General features: G+C 36.8%; 2 protein-coding genes across 3 annotated transcripts; one reads left to right on the top strand and one right to left on the bottom strand.

Moving 5' to 3' along the window:
* The first annotated feature begins 1336 nt into the window (after positions 1-1336).
* LOC107697355 (RNA-binding protein 41-like) lies at positions 1337-5297 on the top strand. 2 transcript variants are annotated; one of them, XM_016498109.1, is made up of 7 exons: positions 1337-1409; positions 2265-2381; positions 2956-3157; positions 3315-3519; positions 3607-4088; positions 4660-4807; positions 5011-5297. In XM_016498109.1, exons 1-7 carry the CDS (start codon positions 1402-1404, stop codon positions 5196-5198), a joined length of 1350 nt encoding a protein of 449 aa, XP_016353595.1. In that variant the 5' UTR covers positions 1337-1401; the 3' UTR covers positions 5199-5297. The 2 variants fall into 2 exon arrangements, with proteins under 2 accessions (XP_016353595.1, XP_016353596.1); XM_016498110.1 differs by having other exon boundaries at positions 1398-1666.
* Positions 5298-7024: 1727 nt separating this feature from the next.
* On the bottom strand, positions 7025-11542 carry LOC107697356 (claudin-14-like). The gene is made up of 3 exons (XM_016498111.1): positions 11453-11542; positions 9557-9690; positions 7025-8818 (listed from the first exon to the last, which is right to left on the bottom strand). Exon 3 carries the CDS (start codon positions 8761-8763, stop codon positions 7951-7953), a length of 813 nt encoding a protein of 270 aa, XP_016353597.1. The 5' UTR covers positions 8764-8818; positions 9557-9690; positions 11453-11542; the 3' UTR covers positions 7025-7950.
* Positions 11543-14711: the final 3169 nt, after the last annotated feature.

The following is a 14711-nucleotide window of genomic DNA, read 5'->3' as shown; positions in this document are numbered from 1 at the left end:
TTGCAGCAATACAGGTGGAGTCCTCAGAAATGCCTCTACATTTAAGAAGAGAAAAACTAGCCATGGCATATTGGATTAATCTTCAGGGCCAAAGAGAGGATCATCCTGTAAGAGAAGTACTTAATGAAAGTTGGGAAACAGTAAATAAACCAGGTAAAGGATTTGCATGGAAAATTAAGAAATTGATCAATGAAACTGGAATAGAATCAAATAAATTTGCATCGGTAATAGTAACTCCTCCAATAGCACCTTGGTTATTAGAACAACCGGAAGTTGACTTAAATGTACATAAAGAAATTAAGGGAATGGGGGAGGGGTTTAATTTAAAAGCATATGTCAAAGACTATATAAAAAGTATGCATTATTCATTTCTCCAAATTTACACAGATGGATCAAAGAACATAGAAACTGGAAGGACAGGTGCTGCATTTTGCATTCCAGAATTTCAGGTTAGGAAGGCTGGAAGAATTACGGATGGTACTTCTGTATATACAGCAGAGATGGTAGCTATCCTTATGGCATTAGAGTGGGTATATGAAGTAAGACCGGATAAAGTAATAATATGCTCTGACTCAATGGCAGCTCTTATGAGTTTACAATCATGGCAATCAAATAGAAAAGACATTTTAACGGAAATCATGATTACACTATATAGTATTAAAAAGATAGGGATAGTTACTCGGTTTATATGGGTACCTGCACATGTGGGAATTCAAGGTAATGAAGAGGTAGATAAAATGGCTAAAGAATCCTTAAATATGGATGATCCAAGTATAAATATTGCACTCAGCAGAATAGAAGGGAAACAGTTAATATTAAATGCATGCAATATTGTATGGCAGATATACTGGGACTCATGTCAAACAGGTAGGCATTATCACAAAGTACAAAGGAGTATAAAGAGAAGAAAAATCATTCATAACATAAGTAGAAGGGAACAAGTCATTTTAACACATATACGAACAGGACACTCAAATCTTAACCAAACACTATACATGATAGGGAAACATAATACTGGTCTATGTAATGTTTGTTTAACAGAGGAATCAGTGGAACACGTTATGATGGTATGTACAGCATATGAAAGAGAAAGAGATCGACTTAAAGATGAATTACAATCCTTAGGAGTTAAAGAATTTTCATAAAGTAGTATTCTGAATGATGGTCCAAATGCAGGAACACAAATAAGTGCAATCATGAGATTTCTTAAGAATTGTGGAATAATTAACAGAATTTAAGATTTAGGTGAGAAATGGTACATTCTCTTCACACTCCATCACAGTAGGTGGCGGTATGCACCTATGAAGTTGGTTCGCAACCCGCCATAAAACCAAAAAAAAAAAAGAAGAAGAAGACGAAGCTTGATTCCTGTTGAAACAGGAAGTGCGGTTATATGTAAACATGCAGCGGTACGGGACGATTGGAAGCTGTTTTAAAAACGACTTGCATATTAAACTATGACCGCATTCTTATTTGGGGAGACTTATTCCTTTAGTGGCATATAAAAAGAGCCGGTGTCTCTCGTGTCGATAAAGCTAGTCGCATCGCAAGCTGATTGTGATACAAACGCTCACATTTGCGCAATGCTTGTCTTTTTCTCATTTCTACCCGCACGTAATGATTTCATGTAAAATTGCTGGCTTAAGAAAAAACAAGTTTCCTGCATGTGAGATGCTACATTTCATTTAAACGTGTATTTTATTGTGTGTATATAGAGTTATATGTGCAGTTTTAATGTTTTTTTTACGGTTTTAATGGGAAAAAAAACATTAAAACTGCACATATAATCATATAATAACTCTATAGAATATGTGTAGGACCATTAACTGCAAAGAGTGAAAAATTAAGGAAATTAAAATAAATTGCGACCGTTTACCGCAAATAAAACAAACACTAAATAAAATGTATTTTAACTTCTAAAATAAAATATTGAATTTCTTAAAGTGAATAATAAAGCAACTGGACATGTTCATTTTCAGCTGCTCATTTACTATACCTCGCGAACACAGGAGTGCATTGATTGCAAGAAAATAAAAATGACCAATTGTATTCAAATGTATCAATTAAATTGTATTTACAAATCATGATAGTGTCATGGATGTGCTGTCTTTAATTTATGCTGCCTAAAAAAACTAGAATAACCAGAATTAATACAAATAAATAAAACAGCTGGATGCATTTGGGGTGGGGAGAATTTAAAGTTCGTTGTATTTGGGATGAAAAGGTGAAAAACAGTTGATAGAAATGTGTTTTGTGATTTTCAGGATTACTCGTCATGCCTGTGATGATGTGCCCATCCCTGAAGAACAAGAGACAGAGGGCCAAAGACAACTACACAATCTGCTGCTACAGCAACTAGATACAGATGTAAACATTGACCGGTCAGTTAAACATTACTACGAATTTTGATGGGAAAATGTTTAATCTGGTGTGCACATATATAGCAGTAAGTTGGTTTGGATGTTGGTGTTTGCCATCTGTGTCGGTTATTTACTGAATTATGTTTTTTTTTTTAATTAACTGGTTAGTGTTTGTTGATAAATATATTTAAATTATTATAATGCCTATTTGAATTATATGTGTGTGTGTGTGAGTGTGAGTGTGAGTGGCCAAAGACAACTACACAATCTGCTGCTACAGCAACTAGATACAGATGTAAACATTGACCGGTCAGTTAAACATTACTACGAATTTTGATGGGAAAATGTTTAATCTGGTGTGCACATATATAGCAGTAAGTTGGTTTGGATGTTGGTGTTTGCCATCTGTGTCGGTTATTTACTGAATTATGTTTTTTTTTTTAATTAACTGGTTAGTGTTTGTTGATAAATATATTTAAATTATTATTGTGTATATTAATTATATATGTGTGTGTGTGTGTGTGTGTGTGTGTGTGTGTGTGTGTGTCTGTCTGTGTGTATAATATTCACACATTTTCATATTTATCTGTTATAGGTGTATCGCTAAGAAGAAATGCTTTGCTCCAGCAGCAGTATACAAGCCTTTTGGGGAACAGGCAGCTGGTGTGAGGAGTCTGTCCCAGTTCCAGGCCTTGCAGGACGGGGATCAGGAACTGGCCACTCTGAGAGAGCTGGGTCTTACAGATGCTGAAATAGAGCTGTGGAGATGCAGGAATCAACCAGAAAGCTCTTGGAAGGTCTGATTACACTCATCTTAATTTTGGTCTTAGGTTTCGCATGACATGTTTTAAATGTAGAGATTTTGAATTGTAAGCATTGTGAGAAATCTGAAGGGGGGAGGATGTCAGCTGTAAGTCGCCCAATGCAATATGACCCAATTCACAATTTTCTCAGGACAGAGGGGTTTGCATTGCACCTGAGGTCAGGAATGAGTGCCTGCAGGCCATCCGGGATAAAATGGCAGCGCATGCGGAGCTGCTGTCCAGACCGCAGCGTTTCTCAAGCAGTCGGCCACTTTCCCGTAGGGAGATGGAAATCGAAAAGGCTCTTTTTCAAGGCAGTGACCGCAGCAGCTTCCTCACTGCCCTTTACCATAGAGGTTAAGAGAATACAGTAATACTACATAGTTTTACATTTATGCTTTTTTTGTCCCTGTTTGATGCTTTGCTGTCTTTTCTATCCGCAGAGTCACCGGTCAGCCAGCAGGGGGCGACATCCGCCAACGCAATGGACCATTTCTATAAAGACTTTCTTGAAGACCAGAACAAAAACTTTTTTGATATTTCAGAGTGTTTGCCAAAACCAAAAATTGCCACTAATATCCAGTGTGAATCACCAAGCTCTAAAACAGACCAATCACAAACTCCCACAGTCCATGATTCCGGCCCAACCAATAACCAACACGTATGCTCAGAACCAAGCTCCGTGTCAGACACTGTCAACCAACCACAGTCTCAAGAAAAACGTGTTATACCTATGAAAGTGACATTAAGCCAGTCCATTGGCACACTAAGTGCAGCTTCTGTCCATGGTCATGATGGGCCTGTTACAGTAAGTGGAAGGATAGAGGAAATTTCAGATGAAGAGATCAAGAACAATCGGGAGACAGAAGAGGGTATCCGGAATATTCCACGATTTAAGAACTACCAGAGAGGAACGCCATCTAATGTAAGTGTGGATAATAGCAACATAAATGCATTAGTAAGATATCTTTATAATATGTTAATATAATACAATATTTAGACGTTGAGCTATATAATATCATGTTATATCATATACGTACACAACTGTTTGGGGTCGATTTTTTTTTTATGCCTATCAAAGCTGCATTTATTTGATCAAAAATACAGTTAAACAGTAATATTGTGAAATATTATTACAATTCAAAATAACTGTTTTCTATTTTAATATGTTTTGAAAACGTAATTTATTCCTGTGATGGCAAAGCTGAATTTTCAGCAACATTACATTCAAAATGTTATAAGAAACATTTCTTATTATCAGTGTTGGAAACAGTTGTGCTGCCTAATATTTTTGCGGAAACTCTGATACATTTTCTTTACAATTCTTTGATGAATAGAAAGTTCAAAAGAACAGCATTTGTTTGAAATGGAAATCTTTTATAACAATGTATTAACTTTCACTTTTGATCTTACTGACCCCAATTTCTGAATGCTAGTATATGTGAAGATGTTTCTAGACATCAGAATACATTTCTCTCTCCCTCTTGTGTGTGTAGGTCCTGTGCGTGAAGAACATGAGTCCACGGGCATCGCTGGCTCAGCTGGTTTCTCTCTTTTCCAGGTTTCAGAAAGACGACGCACAGCCCATTCTGTACCGCTTGCTGACTGGCCGACTCAAGGGCCAAACTTTCATTACATTTTCTGGTAAGAGAAAGACTTTACAAAAGTTGTGCATTATTATCCCCCATAACAGACCACCATTTAGGGATTAAATTCACTTTGCAGCCTGTTATATAATATGATGGGTTCTCAAAACGTGGGCTGCAGGACATAATAACAATAGTGGCACCATTTTACCGTTTCTACAGTTTAGATCTGGATTAACGTCATTTTTTTGTGTTTCACAGACGTCAAAAGTGCCCAAGCAGCTCTAGACTTGTTAAATGGCTACAAGCTGCTTGAAAAGCCACTGATCATTGAATTTGGTAGAGAGAGAAGTAAAGAAACGGATGCACAGACTGATGGACCCTCTGTAGATCCCAAGACCACTTCAATACAAAAGGACAAACCATCCTGCAATGAGAAACCTGCCTAACTGCATTTAATAGGCGTTTCTTTATTTGTAAACAATATTGTAAATGATTAATTTCATATGCTATTTATTTGGAAATAAAGTCACGTTGTGAATCTCGAATGACAGTCTGTTCCCAAAACAAGCATCTCACTAGATGATTGTAATTCTTCTGTTCACCAACAGATGTCTCCATTACTTAATACAAGACGTCAAAAACGCTTGGTAGTGTCTGTGCCATGGATGTATGTCTTCTTGAACAAACTTAACTTATTTTTTTACGAAAATAGTTATTCTAAAGGACATTCCAGGATGATTCAACAATCACCAGGAGCAGCATAGCAAGACTGTACACTAGCTCTGCTGTTTGCATGTGTAGAAGCTTTACCTCTGCTTTTCTGAAATATATACAAGGTTGTGCTCAAAGTCAATGAACCCTACATGTACAGGACTTGCCAACAGAGCCAATTACATTTCAGTGCTATGTTTGCTACTCTGCCTTTCCCAGATAGTTACACATTAAAATGAAGTTAAAATCAATGCAGTCGAGTTTCAGCTGGAGTGCTTCAAGTGCCTGCACTGTAAATCATTTGTTTAAATGATAACGTCACCTCAACATAAACAAGTTACACAGCGCATATTGTTTTGAATGTGTGGTTGCAAGCACAGAATGTGTCTATGAGGACATTTTAGGGTTCTTGGTAAAACAAAAATGACCCATTTGCAGTGTGGCTTTTTGCGTGTCTTTCATTAGAACAAATAATTGAGTCGGAGTAGCAGGGGCCGCCATTCAATCATGAGCTCAGCCCACCCTGTTGATATGCAAGTTTACATGAGAATCATTAAAAAAGCGCTATGTTCTTTTCTTTATTCTCAGTAAAACAGGATGGTTCACTCACTGCCAGCACCCACATTCATAAGAAGCAATCCTCAAATTCCATTTCATACTCATTAAACAGGTCTGTTCATATTGTAGTTCCCTGTTTCCCTCTTCCTGTTTTGTATCATGATGCACATGAGTAGAAAAAAATAAACTTTCATGCTATGTGACATGCAGTAATTAATGTAAAATAACAGAAATCATTATAGATGCAGTATTTAAGATCTTTATTATTAGCTACTACTTTAGAATTTGATGTAATAACAATTATCATTCCCAAATTGGTAGTAAATTTCACAATTGATTACAAAGAAATGGCAAGTAACACATTATATTAAACATGATTTTTTTTTATGTAGAAAGACTGAAGTAGTATTTTCATGTAAAACATACTCCAGTATTCTTTTTATTTACAACCAATTTTTTTTACAGTGTACAATAGACATTTGTCATTTTAAAAATGAACATGACAATGCCAGACCATTTAAAATTAACACCTGAAGGAAAAATGGTGAGCACTTACAGGACCCAAGATATGTATTTTCCTTCACACACTTTTAATTTGAACTAAAAGCCTTAATGCTGATTAATTGTTTTGCATTATTTTGTGTCAGGATTTTATATACTTTAAATGCCACAGAAAAGTGCGAACTATATTTTTTCTTATGAAGACCATATTTATACTGCAAAAGAAAAGGTGTGGTATAAATGTGTAAAATATTATTTGGGGGAAAAAAATCTATTATATTACACTCTAAAAGATGCTGGGTTAAATACAACACAGTGCTGGGTTAAATAGGGACAACCCCAGCAATTGGGCTGTTTTGACCCAGCGGTTGGGTTAAATGTTTAACCCAACCTTCTGGGTAGTAACCCAACCGCTGGGTCAAAACAACCCAATTGCTGGGTTTGTCCCTATTTAACCCAGCACTGGGTTGTATTTAACCCAGCATTTTTTACAGTGTACTTTTTTTGCTCCTTATTGTAATGTACTCTTATTTATTTAATATGTTATTATTTATCTATTCTGCTCAAATTTAAACGGTTTTTCTCCCTCACTCACAGCCCCCTGGCGGGTCCCCCGACCCCAGTTTAAAAACGTACTTTTCTTTGAGTTGGAACTCACGACTGCAAAGTATACCAGCACTCAGTCCTCTTATTCAAAACACATCCTTCTACATTTTTACTCTTAGATATACAGGTACTTGGATAATTACCCAAATCATCACATATTTATGGTGGTGCATTTGAGGGAGGAAGAGGAACATAGTGTTAGTGACCTACCTACTGAGAGATGTTTACTGTGTCTGCTGAGTAGAACAAAATAGCAGAGCTTTATGTAAAGAGTTTGGGGCCAAAGACAAATAAACAACCCAAATCGTTATTTAGAAAGTGAATATGATCATTTAATGCTCAAACTGAATGAATTTAAATTTGATGACAAAATAAAGATGACTGTAATTAACAAATGAAAACAATATTAATAAAACAGTCATTTAAAAAAACACAATAACATTGCAAAATGCTACATGTGACTACAAAAACTACATATTTTTAAGTGCACTTAACAAGGTTAATTGACCCAGTGCTGAAAAGTCAAGTAGCTTTGCATATTTACAAATGATTCTGTCAATCCATTTTGGAATCCATCTTGCTGTTTATTTAGAATTTTTAAACCTTCAAAAAAGAACAGCAATGTTTGTCTAGAAGAGAAACCAAAAGTAAAATCAAAGTATTCTATTCAATCAAACGCATTTGCTCTTTCTCAGGCAGTGTGTCTATTCAACTTGCGCCTTAATCCAACATTCTGCCTATTATAAGAGTCTTTTGAGAGTCCAAGTATTAATCACTTCAGTGCTTTTAGGAAAAATGGTACAAAACGATTAGCACAAATCCTCAAACGTAGCCTGTGACATCATACCCGGCTGCTGTGTTCTGCCGAGCTGATTTCCTGGAATCCTGAGCTGGCGAAGTGGAGTGGGTAGTGCTTGTATGGCTGTTAAGGGTCTGGTTCTTGTTGGCAGGTTTGGGGTTTGTGGTTGAATGTAGCGTGGCTGGATGGTAGGGCATCGAATGGGATGGTCCATGTGGTCCGGTGCGGTCAGGGTAGGGGTAATGGCGTCTGGTTCCCCTGCTACCATCCAAATCGTCACAACAGGATGCACTCAACAGCCCTCCACCTAGCATGGACAAAAGCGAAGAAGCCAAGCCCACGTATAAGCAGTCACCTATCTCAAACTTTAGACTGGCTGGCATGTTCTGCATGTAGAAGGTCTGCACCACCTCATGGGTCTTCCAACACACGGGGATCAACGACAAAAGCCCTGCCAGGAGGAAGAGTGAACCACCTATCCCAGCCACCTTGCTCTTGACCGAAGAGCCATCCATGCAGACGGTGCACTGCATGCCAACGGTGGACACCGCGCAGGCCATGACGGAAAAGATGGAGGAGATGACCATCATGGCTCTGGCTGCTTGTAGATCAGTGGTGAGCCCCAGAAGGGTGTTGTAGGTCTCACACTGGAAGGCTCCGGTGCTCTGGTAGACACACTCCATCCACAGACCTTTCATGCTGACTACCGCCGTCACGATGTTGGGGCCAATGTGTGCGGACGTTGCCCAATATGGCAGAAGAGTGGCTACTAGGGTCCCCAGCATGCCAAAGAGGCCAAAAAAGAACCCCATCAACTCCAGCGCTGCTATCACCATGTCACCCACTGGTTGAATGTGTTCTCAAAAAGTCAAAAAAACTTCCGCTTGATTACTGTAAAGGAAAATAATACACACTTTAGCCCAATAAATCTATTAATCTCAGCTGAAGCAAGTGTGCTTAGTTAAGTGTAATGTGCACTTGTAGTGTATTTCAAATATTAAAAGTATATTTTTTAAAAACTGTACTTGCAGGTAATATATATTAATGAAATCAAATGCCACTTAGGTGTACTTAAAGACTTTCATTACTATATTTCTTTACACACTATATACTTCTAGAAAGTGCACTTTGTAATCATGTCAAATTAAAAGTTTTACTTTAAAGTACATTTTAAATGATGTTTTATCATGCTTTAAAGAAGTACACTTCTTTTGATGTGTTAACCACTAGTACGCTTGTAAGTCCTTGATTATAATTTTACATGTTGTGTGTTATTCAATATTACATTTAAAGTTAATACATTTTAAATGCACCTTCATCATTACAAATGTGTAATAACAAATATATTTTACACACAAGTTTCAATAGAAATGACATTAAAGTGCATTTAGTTTACTTTAATCTCTTGTCAGTACATTCGGCCGTATATTTCAAAGACAACAGAACAATAAAATTACATATAAAAATGTACTTTAGTTCTACTTATGTCAAAAAAAGTTCAAATTTAAATACATTTAACAAACCACATTACATTCTATTCACACTTAAGTATATTATTTTCATAAAAGTGCTCCTTTTTTAAAAGTATACTAAAGTATTCTTTTTCACAAAAGGTGCAAGTGTACTTACACTACATATGTTAATGAGTGAGATGTTTCCAGTAGTTCTTGCGTTCCCACAGTCCTTCTATTTGTGCTCCTATACCATCTCTGTTGCTCTGTAGATATCAGGAGCTGTCCCTGTCCATGTACACTCATGCACCTCTAGAAAAGAGAAGTTAAAGATTTACTTGTTACTCACCCCAAAACTGACCTTTTCTGAGTTTATCCCATAAACAAGGCCACTGTGGGAAAGAGCAGCGTCAATCACAGCGAGTAAGTGTTATGTATTTATTTATTTAATTTTTTTCCCAGGAGTGTAAAAATGACTCAAATGTTATTAGATGTTTTGTGATTTGTAAAATTTCAATGTTATACTAAAATGACGTTTTCATTAGATATAGATTCCTTTTGCCATTAATTGTAATAATTCAGTGAGATTTTTGTATGCACAAGGAGTCTGACAACAGCCAGTGCTCCACACAGAGATCTGATCTCATCATCATCCAGTCTGTCTGAGATTACATGAAGAAACAGAACAAACTCAGACAGACTAAATCCAGAAGAACTGTGGCAACGTCGCCAAGATGCTTCAAGAAACCTACCTGAAAAACTATGTGCAAGTGTACCTATGACAAAAGGTTTTAAACAAAAAGGTTGGTCGCACCAATTGACCATTTGAAAGCATCCTCACTTCAAGTGCCAAAAACTCTTTACTGTAGTTTTGCAGGAAGGTTTCTTGAAGTGTCTTGGAGACGTTGCCACATTTCTTCTGGATTTAGTCTGTCTCAGTTTTTCCAAAAGCCCGACTAACATACCTTTTAAAAGCACAAATAACATATAATAACAAATAACAACAAAAAAATAACAAATAATAACAGAAAAAAAGAGATTTCAATGATTTTGACCATTAAACTAAAAATGTCCCTGGTTTCCATTTCAGAAATCGATCTCACGAACTGCTAGTGCAGTGAATCTCAACCTTTCGGCGTACCGGACCCCAGTCCAATTCAGAACCATCCTCAAGGACCCCCAGAACAAAACTGACTCATCTATGGATCCTTTGTGTCTTTGTGAGGACCAAATGCAGTCAAGTATAATTCAAGTTAGTTGACTTGTCCAGAATTTGGCCATATCATCATATTGGATTTTTCTTTCATGGGAACATGTCATGTCAAAATATACAAAATGTATACAAAAATACTTTATACGGACCCCCTGGCCTTACGTCAAGGACCACTAGGGGTCCACGGACCCCTTATCGTGCAGCCCTACTAGTGGGATATTGCTTTTATACAGCAATTTAATAAGTTGATATTGAGTAACTTCCATTTTAGACACAATATTGCCAGATACGTTGTCTATTTTTCTCCACCAACGAACATAAGCCACAGGAGAATCAACACAGCACAACACGCTAGCAGTGTGTTGCTTGAATCAGTAAACGAATCGTTTGATTCTGAATGATTCAATGACTCGATCGTTATCGCCACAGAGGTGTTTTTCAACGTCTCTGCTGGCGACCAATCAAATTTAATGACCGGAAGTAGCCTAACTGTTACATAAACAAAATACTAGTACTATTTAATTGAACAAAAAAGGATTAAAGCACAAACATACTTTTAAAGAGAAACAGTTCGCAGAAAATTTCTTTTTAAACAAATGAAAACACAGTAGCCTAGTGTGTTTTTATAAATTGATACATAACAGTATTGCGTAATTTATTAAAAGTGTAAGCCAAATTATTACAATCCTGTCATAGACCAACTATTTGCCACATGGCAAGGACATTGCTGTAAGCAAGATTTTGATTCATTCTTCTGTCTGATTTGCTATAAAAAGCATTTGTATTTTTACTAGACAACAAACAATTACACATTGATAAGCAGAACGTGCAGAGCAACAAACATACTTAAACGTAGCCTACCTGGTTAGTTATTTCATCAAGTCAACAAAAAGTGTGTACCTTTGCAGACATATCACATCACTGAACAGTGCATGTGTGTGTGGACAGATACAGTTTGAGCCGCTTTCAGCTGAACCCTTGACTCAATCTCAAATTAAATCACCTCACTGTAATGAGATTATACCAATAATCCAGCCTCTTACTGGAAGGGTCAACCACGAACCAGCAATAACAATAGATTCATGTGACAGGCCATGTATGCCACCAAAATTACCCTGCACATTATAACTTTGTGGCTTTAATTTATAACGTTTTCAGGTTGTACTGAACTGCACTAAAAGTAAAATAAACTATATATTGATATAGTTATACTAAAATATAACTATAAAATCAACTATTAAAAAAATAACTTTTTAACAATATTATTCAAAATTGCTAAATGTTATTAAAATGATTTATGATTGATGCAATATATCTACACTGGTCACATCGAGGTCTCTCAGGTCAGGGGTGAGATGTGTAGGTGCTGTAGTGGGAACGGCGTGTTTGGACCCAGAGGATGATGTGCCGTACAGAGGGACAGGTGTGAGAGGAGTGTGTCTACAGAGGTGCCATCTAGACACACCTCAGCAAATGAGCTCAGAGGTGTGGAGATACACACAATGCAGGATAGTCTGAGTCTGATAGTTTATTCCCAAATCAACACCTGTGAACTTTGACTCGTACGACCTGAAGCTAGTGATAAACACACTGAAATAATGAGTTATAGTATACTGTTTTATAAAATGCATTGCTAGGAGGAAACTAAATATAAATATTGGGGGGAAATTGCAAAAAATAAAAAATAAAAAACTTTGAAAATTGAAAATTCTATTTGGTAAATCTGAATTTAAAATTAATGTAATTATTAATAAATCACTTGAGATGACTTTTTCTAAGTTGCACATGTAAATGAGAGAGTGTAGCAGAATTGAAAAGACAGTCTTCAGTTTTCTTTCTAAGATATCGAACATCAAACCACAAATACGGTGCATAAGCCATTTTACAGAAATGTCCCAGCATCACTGTTGAACTCATTTGTGGAGGTATGTGTGCCTCACACCTTCATGGACACACTTCTCTCACCCTCTCTTCGGTTCTTTCTGTGCTGCCACTAACTGACATGTTCCAGGTTCTCACAACAGCACCTGCACGCTTCATCTCTGAACTAGACACACACTGACCCCACCATGACCTCATTTACATTAATCATATAATTTGTATGTTTATTTATATCCAAGCACCACAAAACTATCAGTATTACTCATACTGAACAAACCATTAACTCTACACTGTTTGTGCTGTGGACACTGAAGCTTCAAATCATTGCTGAGGGGTGTGTTGTACTTTTCGAAGCTATCAGACTTAGAATTTTCACCTGCATGGAGGATGATAAAATCACTCACATAGATACATCGGAGGGCCCCAAACATGGGAGCTCATAATACTGGTCGGATTTCACTTGAACCACTGTTATGCTCAAGCAAGCACCACTTTACAGAACGAAAACAAGCATCAGAAAGATCCACCAAACTCAAAAAAGTCAAAAACAAATCAGAATTGTGAATTTATGGTCATGCCATCAGTTTAGTGTTTCTCCTCCGGTTTTGCTAAAAGAAAGTACAACCATTGTTATCAAAAATAAGTTAGGTCACCACATGATGCCCTATGTAAAAAAAAAATCTATATATACTGTATATGATGACCTAACTTATGATATTTAATCATATTTAAAGGGGTCATATGATGCGATTTAAATTTTTCCTTTCTCTTTGGAGTGTTACAAGCTCTTGGTGCATAAAGAAGATCTGTAAAGTTGCAAAGACTAAAGTCTCAAATCCAAAGAGATATTCTTTATAAAAGTTAAAAGTCAGCCACACCTACCTAAAACGGCTCGTTCTAACACGCCCCCACATACCTACCTCACTATGTGGGAAGATTTGCATAACGCCGCCCAAATTTTCACGCAAAGAAAGAAGGCGTAACTTTTATTCTGGCTTTAATATTGTTGCTGCCGCCATGTTGTGAATGCGCTGTGTGCTTCGTTGTGAAAGCGAAACTACTTTGTTTGGTCTTCCAAAAGAGGACGATATCTGCTTCGTCATGCCTGGAGCTGATCCGTGCTGGTTGCTGAGGAAATACTACAACTTCGTGCTGTGGATCGCCGGATCGGCTTTCACCGTGGACGAAGCGGAGTCCAGCCCGGGGTCATCACATGTGGTTGCGCATCATTACACCAAATACACAAAATAATGTTATTTTTAGCAGCATCATATGACCACTTTAAGTTTAAAAATGTTGGGGTCAGTAAATATTTTTACAATTCCATTTCAGCAATTCAGCATTTATTTTTCCTCATCTAGGCATTTGCCAGGTCTATTACTCAAGAACAGCCTAATCCCGAAAAACTCTGTTGATTGAGTTCTTTATCTAAACTCTATCTCTTTGAGCTCAAATACTGGCCCAAAAAATACTTTCATGGGTATGTGTAACAGAAAAATTGTAGAAACAAAGGGTGCTGGAATCTGAGGTCAGCGTCCCGGTCAAGAGTATGTAGGTGCTGATGTGGGAATGGTCACCCTGGCTCCGTGTCTTGACCTGGGCATGTGTGTCCGAGCAGAAAGTGAGCAGAATGGCTGTGATCTAGTGTGAGGGCTGGTGTCACCTCAACACCTCCTTAGATAAGATGAGAGGTGTGAGAAGTGCATGAGTGAACAGGGTCACTAGACGGTCGTTGCTTAAAGCAATGTCGGTCTGTTAACCATTTACACAGTGATAGAAATAATAAATAAATATTAATACCATCTTGATATCACACTTAAGCTTCAAAGATCAATAAGTTTACCTTGCTCTAGTCTACAGCATATATCCCATATGGCAAAAAATATGTATTTTTGTGGCCAAAATATATGATAAATATATGTTGCAAACAGTGACACTCAATGAAATATATTTTTGAAATAGAAATATGTAGTCTCAACCTTAATTTACCAAAATATATTTTGAAATGTATTTTAAAAAATTTATTTTGATAAATTAATTTTCTACATTTCGGCTAAATACACATGTGGACAGCATACTAGTGATCAAAGGTAGATTTAGAATGATTTAATAATGTTTAATATTTATATATATTGCATTTTTGGAGCATTTAAAATTATGTTCCTTGCTGAAGTTTATTCAAATGTGTTATATGTTTGCACATGTTAGAGACAACAAATCAAGTTTTTCTTTAAATGTG

Source organism: Sinocyclocheilus anshuiensis, unplaced genomic scaffold (genome assembly GCF_001515605.1).
Source record: "Sinocyclocheilus anshuiensis isolate Anshui unplaced genomic scaffold, SAMN03320099.WGS_v1.1 scaffold1095, whole genome shotgun sequence".
Classification (NCBI taxonomy): Eukaryota; Metazoa; Chordata; class Actinopteri; order Cypriniformes; family Cyprinidae; genus Sinocyclocheilus; species Sinocyclocheilus anshuiensis.
Note: the sequence above shows the minus strand (reverse complement) of the source record. Positions and strands in the feature narration are given on the sequence as shown.

What these genes read in the sequence shown, in the direction of transcription:
- LOC107697355 (XM_016498109.1), top strand. An exon ending in CACTGCCCTTTACCATAGAG is followed by an intron (nt 3,520 to 3,606) that starts GTTAAGAGAATA and finishes TTCTATCCGCAG; the next exon opens with AGTCACCGGTCAGCCAGCAG. An exon ending in AACTTTCATTACATTTTCTG is followed by an intron (nt 4,808 to 5,010) that starts GTAAGAGAAAGA and finishes TGTGTTTCACAG; the next exon opens with ACGTCAAAAGTGCCCAAGCA.
- LOC107697356 (XM_016498111.1), bottom strand. Translation starts at nt 8,763, where the DNA reads ATGGTGATAGCAGCGCTGGAGTTGATGGGGTTCTTTTTTGGCCTCTTT.